General features: G+C 41.8%; 1 protein-coding gene and 1 long non-coding RNA gene across 2 annotated transcripts in view; both read left to right on the top strand.

Annotated features, from left to right (window-relative positions):
• Positions 1–12,305, top strand: part of sypl2a (synaptophysin-like 2a) — a 39,841-nt gene extending 27,536 nt beyond the window's left edge. Inside the window, exons 4-6 of the mRNA XM_063474965.1 lie at positions 1,506–1,704; positions 2,022–2,192; positions 10,417–12,305. Coding sequence (XP_063331035.1) covers positions 1,506–1,704; positions 2,022–2,192; positions 10,417–10,542 — 496 coding nt within the window. The 3' untranslated portion in view covers positions 10,543–12,305. The remainder of the gene's footprint in view (positions 1–1,505; positions 1,705–2,021; positions 2,193–10,416) is intronic.
• A 5,970-nt stretch (positions 12,306–18,275) lies between these two features.
• On the top strand, positions 18,276–21,744 carry LOC134628193 (uncharacterized). Its single transcript, XR_010093960.1, has 3 exons — positions 18,276–18,612; positions 18,951–19,027; positions 21,718–21,744. It is a non-coding gene; the product is annotated as an uncharacterized LOC134628193 (long non-coding RNA).
• The last annotated feature ends 1,717 nt before the right edge of the window (positions 21,745–23,461 follow it).

The raw sequence follows: 23,461 nt of genomic DNA, 5'->3' as shown, positions 1-23,461 counted from the left end.
GCCATAACGATATATATCACGATATATTCTTTTCTTCTGTACAGCGGTCCCTCGCTATAACGTGGTTCACCTTTCGCTGTTTCGCTTTTTTTTTTTTTTTTTTTTTTCTTTTTTTTTTGCATGCTGTTTTTTTGGGGGGGGTTTACAGCTTATTGTGTTCTGTGTCCTGATTGGCTGTAGACCCTTGTCAATCAGTCTCGTGCCGTGTCTCCTGTACAGCACAGGATGCGTTCAGCTTATCAGACGTAAATCTTTGATGCTAGCAGTGTGACTCTGAAGTGCTGTACTGTATGTTTGTACGTTTTCTCCCCAGCAAACAATAATGTCGATGAAACATTTTGAACCGTCAAAGACTCCTGCGGGTGCCTTTGGTTTCATTCTATAACACTGGACTTATTTTTCTACGAAGGTTTGAACTTTGAGAGTTTAAACAAGAGAGAAAAGTGTGAAAATGTTCGTGCCTGTCTGAGAAAAGTATATAAAGTGTGTAGTGAGGGGTTTTACAGCCTTAAAACATCTATAATCATTGTAAAAAATAAAGCAGGCTACTTCGTGGATTTCACCTATCGCGGGTTATTTTTAGAACGTAACTCCCACAATAAACGAGGGACAGCTGTATATCGTATTTTCCGCACTATAAAATCCTTTAAGTGTCTCAAAAATTGACAGTGCTTCTTATGTATGAATTCTGGTTGTGCTTACTGACCTCAAACCGATTTCATGTCGTACACGGCGCTCAAAAACCTGTCAATAAATGTTTAAGTACGACTTTGCTAAGCTACGAAGCCGCACCGCCTGATGGATTGTCGGAGCATTACGGCTACCGTAGTCAGGAGCCTCGCAGAGTAATCTGGGTCCTAAACTCCGCCCTCTTCAGGTCTCAAAGTCAAACGAACACTGCAGCATCACTGAGAGTTACAAACTGTCTAAATTCTTTCATCTTTAATAAAATGATCAGTGTTGCTGCTTTACCAGGTGTAACAATTAAGTTTAACATCCAGGCTTTCATGAAAACAGGATTTATTACATTTAACAGAGTTAGAAGTTAGCAGGAAGTTAGCTCGCTAGCTTCCACCTAAACATGCTGCATTCTCTATGCTGTTTAATCTATTATTCATTTCAATAAAGAGCTTTCATTTCTTAGCCTGTTCATCCCAAGCAGACACAGTGGAGGACTATTGGCACAATGTAGCATATCACATCAGGAGCGTTTCCATTTGTTTCCTTATTTAAAAAGAACAAGAGGGACCACACTTACAGATGTTGGACAGATGACAAAGTCCTTGTAAGAAAGTGTCAGTTTCCAAATTCCAGTCCCTGTAAACTGTGTAATGTTGCTGAAGGCTTACTCTGAGTCTCTTTTGATGAATCCTTTCTTTCCTCTTGCATTCCTTGGATAGAAGAGTAACTCAGGTGAGGAGCTGTGTTCTCTGAAGTCAAATAATAAAACCAGATGTGTTCGGAGCAGCGGGTGAATGTGCCTTCTTCCTCTCCAATTTCCTCAGGTTGGCAATGAAACCGTATTGTCCACCACTGTGTAACGGCTCTTTGTGCACTGAGACCTATCTGCAGGGCGACTTCTCCTCTTCAGCACAGTTCTTTGTGTGTGTTGGTGTGTTTGCCTTCCTTTATTGCACCGCCACACTCATAGTCTACCTGGGCTACTGGACCGTCTACCTGCAGACCAGCCGCGGTCCCGTCATAGTGAGTACACATTTTGTAGAGCAGTGAGTATGTGGGTGCTACAACATACATATAGATACAAGACGGAAAGTTTGCAGCAAACACTGCATAGTAACAAGACGACCAGTGTTACTGGCTTCGTCTTAGAGTGGGTTTAATCTTGTGGCTTATGGGTGTAAGCATCGGAGAAAGCTTTGTCTCCTTTATGCTGCTTAAGTAAAAATGGTCACATCCTATAATCTGCAAATGTAACTCCACATCACAGATCAGGGCAGAAACCAAACTTTCATTCAGTTCAATGTCATTGAAAACTATACATGCACACTTGTGTTTGATAGGACCTGCTGCTGACCGCTGCCTTTGCCTTCCTCTGGCTCGTGTCCTCCTCGGCCTGGGGCAAAGGCCTGACCGACGTTAAATATGCCACTGACCCCAACCGCCTCGTGCAGTTGTGCACCAGCTGTACAGCAGGAGAGTTTCCTTCCATGGGCAGGCTCAACGCCTCTGTGGTAAGTTTGGCTAAACTGTGTAAGTGTTGCTTACAAAGGCTTACATTGATAATATCAGTGATAGGGCTACGTTTACGGCAAACATGTAGAAAGCAGATGAAATCAGCATGTTCTTGTAAGAATATGAAGCAAAAATATGTCTGAAACATATGTGCAACAAGCTGTTTGTTAAATAAATGGTTGCTGGTGCAGTAGGATGCATGGTGTACTGAATAACTGTAAGTCCTGTCCACTACAGAGTTCCCACAGCTCATGAACTCATTCTCAACAGTCACAAATGTAACTCTCAACATAGCTCGTATTTTTCTACAAATATGCGGGTGCTGTATTCATTTGAAGACTGGTCTTTGTAAGGGGACTGATGCTTGTTTGTGTTATTGAACACGATGTTAGTTTTAGAAAAAAATACTACTGAACAAAGACCAGCTTTAGATTGTGACTCTTACAGTACCATAGATCTGTGGAACAACAAAGTTTTTCCAGTTTGGATTTTGTAAGGCGCTCTGAGTAGGAGGCTGAAGCCCATTCAGACCTTTAGATGGTTTGTTACAGCCTAGTGGAGCAGGTCCAGTCACTGATGCTTTTTATAATTCATTTAACGTTTATACACAGGAAGAATGAACAGACAGAAAACACAATGAAGCAAGAAACTCTGGGTAGACAGATGTTATACAAAGACGAGGGAATGAAACCAAAAGTGACCGTGGACTGTGCACGTGGACTGTGCACGTGGACTGTGCATGACACAGTCCTGAACAAACAGGCCAGGTTACAGTTTAGTTGGATGTTCCTAACAAACTGTTTGAAAAACCACTCAAAGATGCATATAATACCACATTTATCACATAGACTTTACCAAAGGTCTCATTGAGTTTTGTCTTAGAGTGATGGAGTCTATGCAGAGCCTTAAACTGAATGAGCCTATACCTGGAGAGGCTCAGCACTGGCTCAGGCCCCTGTGAGAGGGCTGCATTAACCAGCACAGTCTTTGACAAACTGGGAGATCAGATGTTTAGATTTTGGTTGCTTCAAAAAATAGAATAAAAATAGAAACTATGATTTTTAGGTTTAGCGTTAAGATCAGGGATGCACCCCCACATAAAATATCTAATTCGATGATAACAAAAATGCGTCGGACGACATCTCAGAGTACCCAGCTTTCTTAGAGTCCCAGGGTGGGGTGCTTGAAGGTGCTCCACCCAGGGACTCTGTCGTCCTACTGGTAGACTTCAACACTCATGTGGGCAACGACAGTTAGACCTTTGGGGTGTGACTGGGAGGAACGGCCAGCCTGACCTGAACCAGAGCGGTGTTCTGTTACTGGACTAATGTGCAAACTGCAGTTTGTCCATAACAAACACCATGTTTGACCATAAGGCGGTCCTTAAGTGCACACGGCTCCAGGACACCCCAGATTTATAACGGCATCATCAGATTTACGTTCTGGACACTGGAGTGCAGAGATGGGCTGAGCTATCAGCTGATGACCACCTGCTGATGAGTTAGATCAGCTGGTGGGGCAGGACGCCGCACAGAGGCGGCGTATAGTGAGGGTGTGTCTTTGTGTGGGTCGAATGGGCTCGTACTTGTTTACCTGCTGTAACTGGTTCACATTGAGTGCATTAATTAAAATCAAATTTAGACTGAAATAAAGTAATTTGATTATATTAACATAGCACAATGTTTAGTTAGCTTTGCACAAACACAGCTGGTAGAAACATCCTCAAAATGTAAATAAATGTAGTACTTGAACTTTTGCCATGGCCACAGAGTTCCTGTAGGTGTACTGTGTAGTTGACCCAGTATCTTTGTACATGCCAAAAGTATTCAACCATCTCTTTCCAGATCACTGAACGAAGGTGTTACACCTTCGGCCATGTTGTATTAAAACATGGCCTGATTCTTGCAGCATGCAGTCTGATTCTTCAAACAGGGGAAGAGATGCTCGCTCTCAGGAGCTTGGTGTGTGATACGATGCCACCTGTGCAACAAATCCAGCTGTGAAAATTCCCTGCTACCGTCAGCTGTTAGTGGTATTATAATAAAGTGGACGTGATTGGGAACCAATCAGCTTAGCCACAAAGTGGTAGGTCAGGTAAAATCACAGTGCAGGGTCAGCAGATGCCACCGAGCTTCATGTGGCCTGCAGACTAGCTCCAGATCAGTGTATAGAGAGCTTCATGGATTTGGCTGTCATGGCTGAGCAGCTGCACCCAAGTCTTACATAACCAAATGCAATGCAAAGTGTTGGATGCAGTGGTGTAAAGCATGTCACCACCAGACTTTAGAGCAGTGGAGACGTGTTCTCTGGAGCCACACATCACATTGGTCCATCTGGCAGTCCAACGGATGAGCCTGGGTTTGGTAGACGTGAGAAAGAATAATGCTTTATGCTTCAGCATACCCAGACATTTTGGACAATTCCATGTTCCCAACACTGTGGGAAAAGGTTGGGTTATGGCATCATCCTGTTCCAACCTGACCGCACACTAGTGCACAAAGCAAGGTCTATAAAGATGAGCGAGCTTAATGTGAAAGAGCCTGACCTCAGTCCTGATGACCTTTGGGATGAGTTTGAGCAGAGACTGTGTTGTCTGACCTCACAAGTTCACTTCTGGAAGAATTGTCAAAGTTTCCCATAAACACGTTTGTAAACCTCGTGCACAGCCTTCCCAGAAGAGCTGCAGATGGTGGGCCGATATCATATTCAACCTATGGATTAAAGATGCATGTGAAAGCAGACAAGCAAATATTTTTGCCAGTTATATAGTTAAGTGTTGGAACCACTGCTGTCACCAGCTCATTGCACTGACCTGTAGCAGGCCTGTCAAACTTGTACAAAGGTATAATTCCCTATGTCAGTTATTAATGGCCCGTCAGCATGTGGGAGCCGACTCTTTAGCCCTGCTGAGAATCCATGCAGGCAGGGGCAGGACTTTGTTTTGATGGGCACACTGTGCAGCCAATCAGCACAATCAGTGTCTGAACGGGCTGAACCACAAACGAGCAGAAACTTTGGACTTTTAGCTGTTTTCATACGTTTTACAGCTTGTTTACTGATGAAGCCGTCCCTTATTCATACTCCACAAAGTCATGAAACGTTTCTGAGTTTGCACTATAGAAATGAACGTTTTCCTTACAGTTTCATCTTCACACTGACAGAATGAGGAGTCTCACTGGTGAAAGTGTGCTGTGTGTGGCCTGTTGGGATCTGTTGTGCTTCACACTGACTCTGCCTTCACTGGATGCTCATTGTCAGGGAGATCTGACTGACTGGATGCAGGTGGATGACAGAAATATAAAGCAGGCTTGTGTTAGAGACGGGATGAGTACAGTCACTCGTATGTCAGTATGAGACCTTGTTTTGATCTGCTGTATTCTGTCCTGTAGTTTTTCAGACAAGGCTATGAATGTAAAATGCTTTCGGTCATACGACAGTGTAACTGTCTACACATTGGGCTAACAAGGGAAAGATTCCCAGTGCCATCCTGGGGAGAGGTGCAGATTCCTTGGAAGTTAAACCAGGATGGATGTCCAGACACACAGAGCTACGATCCCTGTGAAGAAGGCTGCCACCAAAGCTAGCTTTATTCTCAGCATACCTAACGTCTATAATATTGTCTTTATGTTATAACTGTACTGATAGCACAGGTCTGCAGCCAAAAACCAAGCTTTTTGACTGATCTCTTATAGACTTTTACTGAAACCAGGAAAAAATTGCATGTGGTCAGGTTTACTAAAATATGCCATGCAGCTGTATTTGCAGAGCGGTGTAATCTTTGTCTGAGAACACTGTTGTTTGAGGACAAATACTGCCATCTGGAGTTAAAACAGAGCCAGCCACAGTTTGTTGCAGTAGTGTAGTTAACTGTAAAACATATTCTTAAAATAACATTCACTATTTGTTGTTTTTTTTTTCTCTTTTTCAATAAGTAAACAGGCAGTAATTGTAATTTCTAGTATGTACATGTAATATTTGTCTTAATTTCTCTTTAAATGATACCCTACCAGTCAAAGGTTTTCCTTTATTTTAATGACTGTTTACATTGTAGATTCTCACTGAAGGCATCAAAACACGTTTTCTATGTTAGATTCTTCGTAACAGCCGCCCTCTGCTTTGATTCCTGCTTTGCTCACTCTTGGCTCTCTCTCCATGAGCTTCATGAGGTCGTCACCTGACATGGTTTTCCAACAGTCTGGAAGGAGTTCCCAGAGATGCTGAGCACCTGCTGGATCCATCTCATCCCAAACCATCTCAGTGGGTGGAGGCCAGGCCTCCATCACTCTCCTTCTTGGTCAAACAGCCCTCACACAGCCTGGAGGTGTGTTTGGGGTCATTGTGCTGTCCTGGCATGTGGCTGCAGGATGCTGTGGTAGCCACGCTGAGTCAGTCTGCCTTCAGTTTGGAATAAATCCCCAACAGTGTCACCAGCGACACCATCACACCACCTCCTCCATGCTCCACAGTGGGAACTAGGGCTGTGCGATATGACCAAAATCTCATATCCTGATATAAGACATCTATCGTCCTGACAACGATATAAATCACAAAAATGTAACATTTTCTGTAAATTCTGTGAATCTCGGGCAGCTCAACTTGCGTGAAGTGTTTCCAGCTGGGCGTCGTGTACCTGGAGTCGAGTGTTTTAACTGATGCATGAAACGATACATTTTTAGTCATAAGTTGTAACAGCTTTTCTTTGTATTTATTACACGGCGTGCTGCGGGGAAAAGCCTGTTCTAAGGTTTGAGTCTAAGGGTTATTTTTTAGCACCTGACGGCTCTTTGTTGCTTCTCATCCGTAAACACTCTGCGTACTCTTTCACGTGATTCAGTTTATTTTGAAAAGTCTCAACAGGATCTTGAGCTTTATTGTGAAAGGTTTATGTAGAAAATAAAACAGCGGACACGCGATGGTTTTACCATCGTTGTTGCTAAGGACAACGCATAAAAACAGGCGCTTGTCCGTCCGTAGTGTGGTTATATTAAATATAAGCAAAAAAGAGAACTTTAAGAAATGAATATAGCCGCTACAGTGACCATCAAAACCATGAACAAATATTGCTGTAAACAGTTTATTTTACGACACCACGAAACAAACGTTAGCGTAAAATGAAACGATAGATGTTTTTATATCGTCATCTGATATATGTCGTTATATCGAACAGCCCTAGTGGGAACCATGCATGTAGAGACCATCGTGCACCTTTTCTGCACAAAGACACGGCAGGTGGAACCAAAGATCTCAGCTGTGGACTCATCAGACCAAACACAGGTGTCCTCTGGTCTAATGTCCATCAACCAAGCAAATCTCTTCTTGTTGCTTTTCCTTAGTCGTGTTTCTCAGCAGCTGTTTGACCATAAAGGCCTGATTCACACAGTCTCCTCTGAACATGTAGAGATGTGTCTGCTACTGGAGCTCTGTGTGGCATCTATCTGGGCTCTGATCTGAGCTGCTGTTAACTTGTGATTTCTGAGGCTGGTGACTGGGATGAATGTATCCTCAGCAGCAGAGGGAACTGCTGGTCTTCCTTTCCTGGGGCGTCCTCATGTCAGACAGTTTCATCGTGGTGCTTCATGGTTTCTGCGACTGCACTCGGGGACACATTCAAAGTTTTAGCAGTTTTACAGCCTGACTGACCTTCAGTTCTCGGGTTTGATGTTAAAATGTGTTAAATAAACTGAACTCTGAATGTGTGACAAATATGAGAAAACAAAGAGATGGGGGAGGGGCAGCGTGCCTCAGGAGGACAGGACCGTACTGCGTCTGGATGACGTAGACTTTGTCAGGTCTTGTGTTGGTGTTTCTGTCAGTGTGTGACCCTCAGCAGACTCACCACTGCAGTAGGCAGTCAGTCTTTGTTCTTCAGCAGGCTGCCGGTCACCTGCATCCATGCGCTGTCGTGTTGGGGCGGCTGTAGCTCCGGATAGAGCGAGTTATCCTCGGCTCCTCCGGCCTGCGAGCCTAATATCTTAACCTCCTGTTGCTCTGCGATGCTTCCTCGTGGCTGCAGTGTTAATGTGAGAAACGTGCTGGTGTGAACAGATGAATGGTTGTTCAGCTAGAGTAGAAACGTGCTATATAAGAAATCCTTTAACTTTACTGTAGATTTTTCTGTTTAAAAAAAGGCAGCTGGTCTTCACGTTGAAGCTTCTGGAACAGACTCCTCCCACCAGGTACAGCCTCTTATGGCACTTCCAGTAAAAGGTGCTGCTGTTTTGGACACTAGAGAAACTCGTGCTGCATTCACTGTGTCAGTGTGTCTGGACTCACACTGTGGCTCCACATTAAACACAAGCTGAGCACTACAGAGCCGTGGCCCAAACCATCCCGGATGTTTTTAAGATGACAGAGTTACTGGAGTAACTGAGGTTACACAGCTGTTTGTACCCTTCAGTACTTGCTTAAACCTGTGTGAGGAGAAAGCGACTGTGCCACGGTGAGATGGTGTTTCAGGCTGATATCCAGACACACCTGAATGGATCCCAGTACTGTGCTGTCTCTGTGTATCCAGACTTGGAAGAGCCTGAGGCTCAGAGCTCATTCTCTCTGACACCACGGGTCCTCCAGCTGTTTAAAGAAGACCACAGCATGCTGCTGCTGTTATGTTAATAATGACATCCTCATTGCCCAGTTTAGGGCTCAGTGCTCCTTTGAGCTCACCTGAGAGTTTTGTTGTTCAGGTGTCATGAACCTGTCGTGAGGGACTGATGCCTCAGGATCTCCAGGGACCTCTGACTTTCATTCATAGTGACTGTGTGAACAGCTGTGCACACAGTCCTCACTACCTCGTTCAGTTTGATATCAGCTGGAAGAGCTTGTAGAACAGGGAGTGTTCACCAGTTTCCCAGTGAGCCTAAACAGTAACACACAGGCAGTCCCAGTGGTGTGATCGTGTACAACGAGAGGAATCATAAGTTGTGTTCGTGGCGCTTCATCGAGCCAGCCCTGCAGAACGTGATAGCGTAGAAAGGCAGCAACTTGTTTTTACGTGGCTGGTCATATCAAATATAACTTTAATATGTTCAACAATTAACAGCAAACGCACAAACTGTGTGAAGTTCACTCAGAGATGGAAAAGCTCAGACAGATGGGACAGAACAGGAAGAAGAGAGGTTGTATCTAAAGGTGAGGACTGCTCAGTCCTACACCGGAGAAGTCCTCATGTTTGTTTGTTTGTTTGTTTGGCCCCAGCTGTAAAAGGCTGATGTCATCAGCGGGTGGGAAAGCATGGCAGCTTGTGACTGAACTAACTCAGAACGAAGCGACGTTTGATGCCTGCGGTGCGTCTGCTAAACACTCGGAGGTGAATGAGATAACTGAGAACAGGAAACCATGCAGCTGCTAAAGGTCACATCTGTATATGAGAAACATGCTGCAGCCGTTCTGTTATTGAAATAGTTTGTAGGATATAAAGCTTCCCACAGTAAAGCTGTGCTGGCTGTAGCTGGGTTACATACAGGGCAGCACAGAGTATGCAGACATGATGCTCATGATCCAGCTTCATATCAGCTGCTGTGCTGTCAGCTCAGCCAAGCAGGATAACTCCTGAAACATGTGTTTGCGTCTTTGTTTAAATAAAGTTGTGTACATTGACAAAGATCAGTAAACCTCAGAGCAGCAGGATCAGCTGATCACAGCCCCCCCCCTCATATTACTGTTGAGGTTTAAATGTAAAGTCAGCTTCTACATGTGGGCTACAGGAAGCAGACTCCCTGTTTTCCTTTGTTCTACGTGACACTTCAGTCCGTTCACTATCAGTAAAACTGAAACAGGTTCTATTCCCATGCACTGATCTCACTTTACTATATTAATATAAAGGTTCAGCTGGCTTTGCTGATAGAAACGTCCTCAAACAAGCTACTTTGGACTTTTTTACTTTGAGCCTGCACTTTTTCACTTACTCAAGTAAAGACGTATTTCATCTGTTATGTTTAAAAGTATTTAAAGTACAGTTGGACCTCTGTATAGGACTAGGATGCAGCAGAAGTTAACTGTGAGTCCAAACAATGACACGTTTTCTTTAAATATTGTGTGAATGGATTCGTTGAAGACGTAGTTACTGAGATGTACTGAGGCCAGCGCAGCACTCAGTCATCTTTGATTTAAGGTAACAGTTTAGCTCACGGCTCTTTTGAAATGTGGCAGAATTATTTTTCTGTCTGCTTTTTGTCATGTTTTACATTTTAATGTCATCACTTGTGTTTTCATGTGTTTCTGCAGATTTTTGGCTTTTTGAACCTGATCCTGTGGGCAGGTAACTGCTGGTTCATTTACAAGGAGACTCCGTTCCACAAGGTTCCTGCCCCACCCGCCACCATGGAGGAAGGCGGAGCCCCGGGACCCTAATCATGTAGTTAGGGTCCCCCAGCACAGCCATGCACCCTTAAAGAAAAGCTTGATGTCCCACACTGATGTAGAGAAATCCCCCCAGTGACACACTGGTCTTTAGCAGCCCCCCTTCAGCTCTGTTCCTTTAACGTGTCAAACCCTCAGCTCACATTCACAGGTGGGAGCTCCCAGCAGGGCCCTCAAAGAGCAGTCGTGGCCCAGAGGTCACAACATTTGTTCTGGCTCTGGAGCTTCAGCACTCCATCTCCTGTTGGCATGCTGCTTGACTCTAACAGTCACACTACAGTCTGCTGTGTTTGAAACACTTGTATGTTTTTAACGTGTCTTCAGATTGTGAAGGCTTGTGTCACTACAGGCTGGTTACACACTGACTCCAGGAGCTTTTCAGGACACACTGTGTTTACTTCCTGTTTGATTGCAGTACTATTATAGTACACTGTACTTTAAATGTCTCCATGTAACACTAGTAACATTATTTCTGTTTGACTCTGATTTTTCCCCCGTTTCATTGTGCAGCAGCAGTGTCATTAGAGCGCACTGATTAGACTGTTTGTGTTGTTGATGCTGGAATTTGTGTTTGTGCAAAAGGAGAAAAAGCCGTGACTGAAACATGTTCTGTCTCATTCATTCGTATCATTGGGGTGAGCTCATGTTAGTGAAACACTGGAACCACATATCTTATTAACTTATTTCATTAAAACATCCTTTCATATCAAACAGTGTGGGAAGAGTAGCTGTCAAACAGCTAACAGATCATCTGCTTATTTGAAGAGTTTCAGTCAGGTTTCAGAGCTCATCACAGCACAGAAACAGCTTTAGTGAAGGTTACAAATGATCTTCTTATGGCCTCTGACAGTGGACTCATCTCTGTGCTTGTCCTGCTAGACCTCAGTGCAGCGTTCCATACTGTCCACCATAATATCCTATTATTATTCCTGACAATGGGAGTCCTGGTCACACACTGAGGTGCACTGCTGGGACCAGTTCTTGTTCCCTGTGGCAGCATCAGCTCACTCAGAGACATCCATTCATTCATCCTCTTCCTCTTCTTCTTATCTGGGTCATGGAGGGTGAAGCCTCTGAGCTACCACAGGGCGAGAGGCCCATGGACTGATTGCAAATATGACGCAGGGTTAACACACAGAGACAGAAGACATTTGCAACCTAACCCCACTAACTCCACCTGACTGTGGAAGGAAGGTGCAGTACCTGGTAATAACCCACACAAACACAGTGAGAACATGAAGTCCACACACACTGGCCTTGGTGGGTGGTGGAGTCAAGCTGGAACAGTGCTGAGCAGCACGCTGCACGTTTGAAGGCGTAGCGTACGGTTTCATTCCTGTGCAGATGATACCCAGCTTTATATACCTGTGAGGTCAGATAACACACCAGTCAGGCAGACCTGGATGGACTCTAACTTTCTGCTTCTAAATTCAGATCAAACTGAGGTTTTTGGACTCGGCCCTGCGAATCTTAGAAACATGGTACCTGTCAGATGCTCACTCTGGCCTCCAGCAGTGATGGTCAAATCAGGCTTTCATGTAAAAAGGTTGATTACTCAGCACAGTCCTGTTTGGCGCCATCTGATGGACAGAATCTGAAGAGCAGGTTGAATCTAAGCTTGAAACAAACTCCTTCATCAGCTCTGCACTCAGAGCTACACTGACAGCTTCTCTGTAACGTGTGACAGCATTTCTCCCTGATGCTGAGCTGCTGCTTGTGTCTGTTTGATGAATAAACATGTGCAGCGCTCTCTGCTTCTGACTTCTGGCCATTTGTAAACATAATGAATAAAAATATATAATAATGAATCACACACTCTTTTAATAGGTTGGGAGTGTGCCTGTGCTGTGAGGCCTCCCTGTGCTTATGTACAGGCGCATGATTATTATAACTTATATGTATGTTTGGGACCTAGGGCTAGAGTTGCTCATGCACTGCTGAAACAATAACACATTAGTGTTTTTGATTTAGGAACAGGCAGAACGTCCGCTGCTTCCATGACTCCCAGTATGTCACAGACTGGTTCACCAAAGATATGACCCATGATTCACTTCCTTAAACCATTGAATCAGGTACAGATGCAGTGATGCACCATCACATCACTGATCACGTGCCCCGCTCATCTAGACAAACCAGGCCTTGGCACAGTGTTTCTAAGCACTGTACTGTGTTAGTGACAGTGTGCAATGACCAGCACTAGCCTGTAACACTGTAAGGAACCTCAGAGTAGTTCAGCGTGCATATTAAAGCACTATATAGGACTGCTTTGTTACATTTTTGCAGTATGTCTAAGATTAGAAACATCCTGTCTTTCAAATGATTCTTTCACAAACAACAAAAAGCTTTTTTTGCAGACTACAGTTGGCTCAAAGGTCGTCAAAGTGTTTGTCAGCAGGTGGATATAAGCGTAGGTACTTCTGCCTGCTTTGGCTACTCATATTTTAGCACATCTTTGCTCATCCCCTGGTTTGTGCTTCAGTGAGTTCAGGGCTTCCCAGTGCTTCATGATGTTGTCTGTTCGTATCCACGTTTGTATTTCAGGTGTTGACGCCACCTGTAAGTTCTATTAAAAGATCCTCCAAGCAGCCTGTGCTGCTGCAGAAGCTCCACTCTTTATTAATCCCAGAGGAAATCATGCTGTCACAGTAAGAACAGTAAACATCCCAGTATATTACAGTGCTAAGTATGTATGCTGGCGTTGAGGTGCCCCTCTTATCAAACTGTACTTTATTTCCTCTGCAGAGGATGTGCAGGTATTAGAGGGCGTCATTATCAGCGTTTACAGTGCATTCAATGGAGGAGTTGTGCAGAGATATCCACGGGCAGGCATGATTTCCTGTGTCGTTCAGTGGTGCATCATGGGTAATCTCAGTCCCCCACTGAGTGTGCTCCTGTGACTGGCCAGCACGTCATGGAGTGGGTGGGAGGTATTGTCCAGCATTGTCTTTATCTTGGACAACATCCGCCTCTCAGACACCACCCTAGGGGAGTCCAGCTCTGTCCCCACTACGCTTCTGGTCTTGTGCATCAGTTCATGCACAACTCTTAACCTGCTGTCCCAGCATGCAACAGCATAGAAGATGGCACTGGCACAGCTTAAATGGCAGACAGCTGATTGTCAGATGATGCAGGTGCTTGATTGATTCAGGTGTGTCCAGGAGAATCTGAGCTCCCAGGAGGATCCTGTTTCTGTAAAGTAGGTCACCAGAGACGGAGAGACGGGGAAAACAAAGGGCAGGGACAGAAACGGTGGAGATGCACAGGAGGACTCATACCATTCTCTGAAGACCACTTTGAACTTTCAGTGTAGACCCTAGAAGGGTCCAGAATCTTATTATAGTTGTAGTCTGCCAGCTCTGTGTTATTAGACTCCTCTGAGTGTTGGACGAGCACAGCAGAAGCTGTCTGCACTCCCAGCTGGACCACCTGCAGTACAGATGGACCAGTGCTGCCACTCACACCTTCAAGGTCAAGTGTATAGCACAACAGGCCATGCTGCACAACGTGCTTGTCAATGTAAAATGCCACTATAATAAAAGAAATGCACAACAATGATGCAGTAAAATATAGAAACATAAGTCAATAAAAACAACAACAACTAAGGCTGTTAAAACCGAAATGTTTATGTCAACACGTGCTGAAAGCCAGACCATAAAAATGTGTCGTTAGTGATGATTTCAAACGTTCGAGTGTTTGTGCAGATCTGATATTAACAGGCAGACTGTTGCAGAGTGTGGACCTCCCACAGAGAAGGCTGCTGGCACGCTCTCTGCGCACAGAAAATCTAACCTGAAATTAAAATTAATACGTTAACAATTCTGTTTTGCAGTGTTAGTAAGTGACTGGCTGCTCCCGTATGGGATTAGAACGATGCCACCTTATCCCATAGTCCAGCCAGTGATGCGATTCACATTCGTATTTACGCAGCTAATCAACGTCGTTGACAGGCTATGACAGCGTCCTTATGTGCCGACACCGGTGTTTTAGCTAGCAAAGCGGCGTGGCTGATGTGGAGTGAAGCCACGTTAATGACAACGTGTACAACCATTGGAGATGTGAGCAGCACAGACGGAACAACTGACGGGAAAAGTGTGGACTTTATACCAGTTTTTAAATTGTGTTGATAGGCCACGTAAAACCAGAGTTGTGATAAAATATCTGCAATGTTTGGTTTTCTTCCTGAATACTATCGTTGTTTATATTTACTGCGGGAAGAAACGGTAAAAACGGCGTTTTATAAGGAAAACGCTCAAAAGCGCTCTCCACCTGTGAGCAAAAACAACACCAAAACACCCCGCCCTTTTCCATTGGTCGAAAAATGTACCATGTCGACCAATCAAAAAATGATATGGCAACATGGCATTTAGTTGTTTAGGAAGGGGGAAGTTTTAGGAGTGACGGCGGTGTTTTGAGATGTGAGAGATTTGCGACGTTTAGCACAAATCTTGTGTAATTAGTGTGTAGTTAGTGTGTAGTTAGTGTGTAGTGTAGTCAATAGTTTTGTTGTGTGTGTCAGAACAATGAGGCGACTGCTGAATGTTACAGGTGTTACAGGAGTGATACATCTCCTGTTGTCAGGCCTGCAGGTATCAGGCTGTTGGTCTCCTTTATCTCATAGTGGACAGAAATTATTTTTTGGAGTGGCACAAATAATTTGTGTGGCATCAGATTTGATGCAGAACAGCTGATTGTTCTGTAAATAGTTTGAAATGTTTGTTTAGAAAACGCCTTGGCTGCATTTTTAGGTAAACAGCTGCAAAAAACTTTGTTTGCAAAACTCAGTAACTTTTTTGAAGAAGTAACTAATTGCCCAACATTGGTCATTATATACTGTATTTTGCAGACAGAGTTACAGGACTCTCTCCCAGACCACAGACTCAGACTCATAATACAAGTCAGAGCTTTATAAAAGAAAGAAAAAGAAGAAAAGAAAGTTGTGTTTTCAAAATTGGAGTTCAAGTTATTTTTACTTCCAATAGTGTTAACATACTACACAGGTCATGAACAAGATTTATTTACATTTTCATTGTAAGTGGGCTAAAGCAGTTAATTAAAAGTAGTCTAACATAAGTGTAAATGCTGTAATTTGATTACTTTAATAAACATGTAACTTGGATGGATTGGATGCTGGCGTGACCACAGTGCACACGTCTGCTGTTGCTCACAGTGGTCCAAGGGGTCGCTCAGGGAGTTTGTGTGTTCGCTCAGACACATGAAACATTAGAGGGAACATTGGTCTCCACCACACTTTAGTCTGTGGATTCGTTAACATTAGCTTATGGTTGTTTCTGGAGCATAAATACACAACTCAGACAGGTGAGAAGGGGCTCGCTGTTAACTGATTTAAAAACAAAAAGTACGATTTTAAATTAGACAGGAACAGGGAGCCTGGGTAGAGAGGCCAACGCTGGGGTTACAGGCTCCTTAGTGCCCGTCAGCAGCTGCATTTGGACCAACTGGAGACGATGAAGAGAGGCCTGGTCCAAACCAAAGTACAGAGAACTGCAGCAGTCCAGTCTGCAAGTAATGAACACATGAATAACACATTCACAGACATCAGCTGCAAGGTGTGGCTTTACCTTGGCTCGCTGTCTCCGATGGACAAAGCTGGAGTGGACTACTGTGCTCACCTGACTACACGGTTTGACTTACAATAGGAAAGATCACCGTCAGCGTGTTATCAACAAAGCTAACTAACTAAACAGGCTGGTCCTTTGGTAAAAGTCCCTTTGTGAACTAACAACATTCCTGGTTCTTGTGTGTGCCTTTGCTGGTTATACACTGTAAAATGTAATTCTAGCTGTTTGTTATTTCAACATATTATTCTATATCAGTTTGACGATAGATGACTGAAGTTGTTGTTATAACATAGAATTACAAGTTAAAAACGTCCCAATTACACCAAAAAAAGCTAACTTGAAAACTCATGTCCAGCTAAATCAGCAACTTATGTGAACTTGACAATGTGGGGAAGTTGAGCACAGCAGGATTCAAAACTGTCCCACGTGACTGCTATCGAGGTGCATCATGGGGAATTGGCGGTTAAGGACATGCTCACTTTACTTGGATGTTTTCTAATCGTCTTCTTTGGAATATGCTTTCAAGGTGAGTAACATTGGTTATAACTATAAGGAAAGAGAGCTACAAAAGTTGGAACATGTTTTGAATTTATGGCATGATGTGTGTTTTTCTCTTTTAGCGAAATGTTTGCTTTAGCTAATGTAACTTTAGCCGACAAGGTCCAGCTTGTGTGTCATGACCAAACTTGACCTAATAAACTGACATATGGCCTTTTTTATGGGTTTAATGTAGCGCTGACCAAATCACAAGTATTGTGCCGCTAGCTTTAAGGTTGTGCACTCAACCACTGTTGCGATATTAGCAAGCTAACTCAGCTAATTAGTAAAGCTTATTTCATATTGTCTCTGTACTTGTAAATTTCTTTCAAGTTCACAGGCTGTTGTATTTTGGTGGAAGTTCATTTTGGCAATATTTCCAATAACTGGCTGGGTTCAAAAAGACCTTTTTGGCAGGACTCCGATGCTTGTTGTCATCTGTTTACCTCTATGTAATCACTTAAGTTGTTATTAACTGCTGCATGCTAAGCTGCAAGAGTGCACTGAGGACAGAGACAAAATATGGTCTACAAACCAGCATTATATTAGTTTTTATCAGATAGTCCTCCAGTGTGTTTATTTTTTGCTTTAATTATATTGTGCAGTTATTTGTTACCCTGAAATGCTTTATGCTTAACAACAGCTCACCATTTTAACTTATTTTTGAACTCTTGTGATCAGTATGACTAGATTGTGTGAGTTTCCATACTAAAAGAGCTGTAGTGATAAAATAATTGGCATCAGAGACACTGATTTTTGGCATGGTATACTGCAGAAGTTTTTTTGTTTTGCATAATTTACCTTTTAATTAAACTGCATTCTCTGTATTGTAACAAAACTAACATTGTTTATATGTCAGAAAATTAGCAAACATGAATAAATGGCGAAAACAATATAATTATAACATATATTTTTATTTTACTTATTTTAGGTCTGTGAAGCCAAACTTGATGCTGGGGATTTATTTTTGTCAGTGGAGTCAAATGGTAAGTCACAATTTGTGCATTTTGTCATACTGGAAACACCTCAGATTATATTGTAACTTAATAGCTCTGTAGAACAAATGATATAAAGATTGTAGTGTCAGGGTACTTCTTAAGAAGTAATATGGCACTATTGATGATCGCATGCAGGTGGCATAAACTAAATATTCAGACGTGTTACCAACAAATGATTCATTAACAAAAGCAATGGAGCAGACTGTTTAGGTTCTTGTGGTTGTAATAACATCCATAACTGCAAGTTTGTCATTAATTTATTTTCACAGGTCTAGATGATCACATCTGACTTTGTCATTTAAATGAGGTGGACTTGCAAACTTTGCGCTCTTTTGGGTAAATTGCTGTCCACTACATATACACAGAATCTGCACAGTATTTCAGATCTAAAAAGGGAGTATGTAATGGACTTGCTGGCTGTTGCCTGTTGTATAACTTTAATGAGGCAGCTGGACTAAAACAGTATTGCTCATCAAGGTAAACATCTGAGGAAAAAGGAAATTGTTACTTGTCCTTTTACTCAGTGTTCTTTTAATCGCACGTTTACTAAAGTTTTACATCACATAAGTCATTTTCACAATCATTCTACTTTAAAAGATTTCAAGACAGAGCTTATTGTTCTCTGAACTTCCTTGTTTGCTGAACGGCAGGTAAAGTGCATCTTTTTGTTTGTTTGCTTTTGTGTGTTTGTGTTTTCTCTAATGGGCCTCAGATGACCGTTTGCTTAAATTTGGGTCTCAAAGAATCTTTTTTTAATTCTGCCTGTACTCCCCACCCCTCTTCTTCTATTGCTCAGGTTGAAGCAGAATTTGCCCGTCTTACATCTGTTGACCTGAAAGGGTTCCTTTTTGCTGTGCTTGACCATTATGGAGAGTTTCGTGGAGCTGTACAAAATCAAGAGCGGCATAGGAGGGCTGACTAGGCCCATAAAATGCTTCGATGATGATGTAAGTGTTCAACTGCGAAATGTTCTCCTTTGTTTAAGTTTTAGGTTATCCAGTTCAACTGATGAACTCATTGAAAGAAAGCTGATAAGTAAAGTCTGTCATCATATTTCACAACCGGACATTTAGTGTGGTAACTTTTACAGAATCTGTGTATATTGGTGGTAGGTTGGATATCATATTCTACTTGAATGTCCTGATAAGCCTGATTCAAAATTTTCAATGATAATCATATATTGATGGAATTATGTATCAAAAAGCTGTGAATTTGGAGCTGTCTACATGCTTCATAAACACTGTTTAAAAAGTGTTTTTGTTTTCTTTTTGACTTCTTTGACCAGAGCCCTACACAAAGGAAGAGGACAGAGGACCTCATTTTCTAAAGGAAGATCCCTCACACACTTTCAAGACTGTGAAGGTTAGCATTGTTTCTTTTAGTAAATTTAATAATGACAGCACCACAGTGGATTTTAAATTAAACATTTGGCATCTATGAAACAATGGATGCCACATGATAACATGTGTACTTTTTCCTCACCAAATGTATTATTACAAGATCTTTGACACTGGATTTGGTCTGGGTTTCAGAGAAACTAACTGGCAAGCTAGCATTGATATTATTAGTGTCGTGTGTTTATTCATGTCTTCACCAGGGTCTTTGACATTTCGCTGCTGTACTGTTCACTTCAGCTTTACGTTTGATTTCTCACATTGTATATTGTAATGGCAGAGATATTAGGATATTTAAGGGGCTGCAGTGGCTGCTACAGCTGTGGGGGGCGATACTTTCGTGAAATGTCCTGGACCCTGGAAAAGAGACTGTGTAGACTGGGTAAGCAATTAAAGGTTACTGGCCCAGAGTCATTGGGCAGCTGGGTAAAGGTGGATGTTGATATTCAGTGCCAATTATGCAACCTGTTCAGCCATGTCTATATGCTCTTTTTTCGTGCTGTTAATATAGGGGGAAAAAATAAACTTTAATCAATAAACTGATTAAAGAAGCATTGTCTATGGAGCCATAATCTGATCCTGTAGTGTAGCTGCAGTTTGCACATTTCATGTATTCTCAGCCAGATTTGGTTTAGAGAACAGCCAATATTTAGCATAAGTAGATTTAAATTCACACACACTGATGATGGCAAGCTACATTGTAGCCACAGCCGCCCTGGGGCGCACTGACAGAGGCGAGGCTGCCGGACACTGGCACCACCGGGCCCTCTGACCACTACCAGTAGGCAACGGGTGAAGTGTCTTGCCCAAGGACACAACGACTGAAACTGTCGGAGCCGGGGCTCGAACCGGCAACCTTCCGATTATAAGACGAACTGTCAACTCTTGAGCCACGATTCAGTCATCCACCCGTGTGTGTGAATGACTGAATGTGTAAGTGCTTTGGAGTCCTTAGGGGACTAGTAAAGCGCTATACAAATTAGAGATGGACCGATCAGATATTACGTATCGGTATCGGTCCGATACTGACCTAAATTACTGGATCGGATATCGGCGAGAAATAAAAAATGTAATCCGATCCATTAAATATCAAAAAAGCACCTCACAAAACTTGTGACACGACGTAACTCGGCTTGTAACCGTAGCACGTCGAAGCAGTGTGCTCACGTGATAGAGCGGCTGTGTTTATTTGTAGCCTCGCTAGCAATCCAGCATTTCATCTCTGAGGAAGTTATCCCAGAGAGAAGTAAAGCAAGTGTGTAAGTTCATCTCTGAATGTTGGTAAAGCGTACCTACGTTAAGCTTAACAACCGATATATGGAGCCTCTTCTCTCTCCCTCTCTTGCTGCTACTTCAATCGTGAAACTGCTTAATGATCAGCTGATCGGCTTTTCTGTCGCGAGTCCGTCTCTCTTCTTTGTTTTTGGCCCACTTTGCACCAGAAAGAGGAAACCAGCGGCTGAACAACAGCAGCACGTTTAACCTTGATAAGCTGTTGTTAGAATGTATTTAATATTACTTTCTACACCAGGATCCTTTTCTACGCAGCTGACGGCTGGTAACTGTGCAGGGGCGGATCTAGCAAAGTTTAGCCAGGGGGGCCGATAGGGCATTAACAGGGAAAAGGGGGCACAAAGACATACTTTTCTTTCTTATTCTCATTTAAAATGTCTAGCTTTCAATAAATAATTATCTGAATCTTACACCCAAAGTTTTAATCTGATGTAAAATGTATAGAAGTCCATTACTGTATATAGTAACTGTTAAGTCTAATATACCCTAGTAAGCTATAGTACTTTTTCCTTTGGGAAAGTACCATCTGTGCAGTCTGCAATTCTGTAGAAGAAAGATGTTGAATATATTTAATTATTCTTGAAAAATAATTTATTTCTGTGCATTTTTTTCACACTGCATCAAATTAAAGTTGATTATGTCGATTAAGCATCATGAGGTGGAGGGTGGGGGGTGGTTCCCTATTTTTTTTTTTTGCTGGGAGTTTGCAACCCTATTAGTTAGGTTGCTTAATATTTCTGCTAAGTACTCTTTAAAATACCAGAATAGTAAGGATGGAGTAGGTTTAAGTTTATTAGATTGATCAGTATTGCTGAACTATGAAATATTTTGGGTGCAGTGTATTTTTTACACACAGGTATAACAGAATAGCTTTAGTGTTGTTGTTTATTTAAACTTGAGTATGAACTTATACAAAATGCAGCAAGATATTAAAAAAAAAACAGTTTTATTGATTAAAAAACACACTATATCGGATTAATATCGGTATCGGCAGATATCCAAATTTATGATATCGGTATCGGTATCGGACATAAAAAAGTGGTATCGTGCCATCTCTAATACAAATACAGGCCATTTACCATTTAAATTGAAAATTTTGTTTGAATTCTGCAATTGAAGACATGCTCAGTTATTTATGAACATGGTCTTTGTTTAAAGCAAGAAATGGATTTGTAACATGGGGGTGCATATCTCATTCTGAAAAAACTTTAACAACTAATAAGTGTTACCCAAAGCCAATCACCATCATCCAAAGCATCAGTATGGCTCTTCTTTGGAAAGACATGAATTCTTAAGCACAAGGGATATTGTGTAATTGTAATTGTGTAATTTTATTTTATTTTTTGTCTTTGAACCCTTTTATAGCCGACAGGTATTGAAGACACGTTTTCTAAGAGGATGAAAGTTGGCATTGCGATGGTGAAAGAAGAAGACATCGATGTGTTGGTTGTCCTTGAGGCAGCAGTAATCCTGTCTAATCTGAGGGATGTCTCAAGTGCCATTTCCATGCTGATGGGCCTTCTTTTTGCCCTCAACATAGACTATCCAAAGGAACTTAAGGGCATCTTTGAAGTCATTCAGAACATCCTAATGAACATTGGTGGAAGTCAGTGCATCTCACTAGTGCATGGTCTAAGAAACAGACTCTTGCAGAAAGCCATGCAGAACTGTAATTGTATGATCCTTAGTGTTAAGGACAGTTTTTATTTTACTGTTTGTTTTTTTATTCTTGCAAGTTCTCATTCTCACTTTTGTATGTCACTAAATGACTACACTTTACATTCCAGATTAGACAATGACTCATTTGTTCATGGTTTAAGAAACTTATGTGAACAACAATATAATGGTGGACTCTGCACATGCTTATCTCATGCAAGTCAGTAGTGTTTCCTTTGTTTTGCAATTGAGCAGACTCAAACTAATGTTTCTGAAATATCCATATTATCAAATGTTTCAGAAGCATGCACTCATTTTCAGAGATATTGGTTCTGTGGAATTTGTTGCAATTGTAAACAAAGACAAATACAAGTTTGATGTCTTAGTTGTTATAAACTGATCTTTACTGTCACTTATCAAAGGTTTTGTACTATTTTAATATTTCAAGTTTTATGCTAACAGGTGTGACTGAGCACAATGAAGTTAAAAAATTTTGTAAATGTAAAGAATAACTTTTCTAAAATAGCAAGTGTCCCGTTGATACATTACATTAATGCAGACTTTATGTTGTTACTTCACAAGAATCACTACTGCTCCTAGAGTATTGGTCAGAATTTAATCTTCACCCAAACTGGGCTCAAGACCAAGTTCAAATTTATTGTTTCACAGGGAGCAGCCTTTGAGTTTTGATGGATTGTGAGCCTGATGAGCTACGCCACTGATTTTTCTGTTTCTCAGATGACTAAGATGGCACAATAAATGGTGAATGTTGGGTGCTCATGAGTAATTGTCTTGTCATGTTCTTAAAACAAACTTTCTGTATGAAATGATCAGATACACTTTAATGGAATCTGTGGGTTTTTATTTTTTTTCTGTAAACAACAGAAAATTTATTTAAAGTAATGTAGATATTTAAACCTGAGATCTAAGATAAACCTAACAGGTAGTTTTGCTGAAATGGATGTTAGAAAGCTAAAAAACAAAACTTAAGATGTTTAATACACATTTTTCTTTACATCCAGTCAATCAACTCTGATAATTAAAATGAAACTGATTTACAAGTTCACTCAGCTACCTTAAGGAGCTCAGTTAATTAATAAACTTAAATCAACTTAGCTAACAGATTATGTTAGTTAAGCTAAAATAGATTCCTAAGTTAAAAGAACTACTAAAGTATTTGAATTAACTAAAAAACCCAAGTCAACTGAACTAGGACAAGAGTTTAAACAATAGATTATTTTAATTTAGCTGAAAGAATTTTCCCAAGTAAAAATGACAATTAAAGGAGTTGAACTGACTAACAAATCTCAGCCAACTAAACTAAGACAAAAGTTTAAACAACATGTGATTTTTCATTAAGATAACAATTGGTTGTGTTATAAGAACAAACTCTATTTCTTGACTTAAAATTTTAAGGCAGCCCTGTACCTGATATTTTTAAGTTGAAACAACA

Source organism: Pelmatolapia mariae, linkage group LG5 (assembly GCF_036321145.2).
Source record: "Pelmatolapia mariae isolate MD_Pm_ZW linkage group LG5, Pm_UMD_F_2, whole genome shotgun sequence".
NCBI classification, from domain to species: Eukaryota; Metazoa; Chordata; class Actinopteri; order Cichliformes; family Cichlidae; genus Pelmatolapia; species Pelmatolapia mariae.
This window is presented reverse-complemented; position numbering and strand designations above follow the sequence as displayed.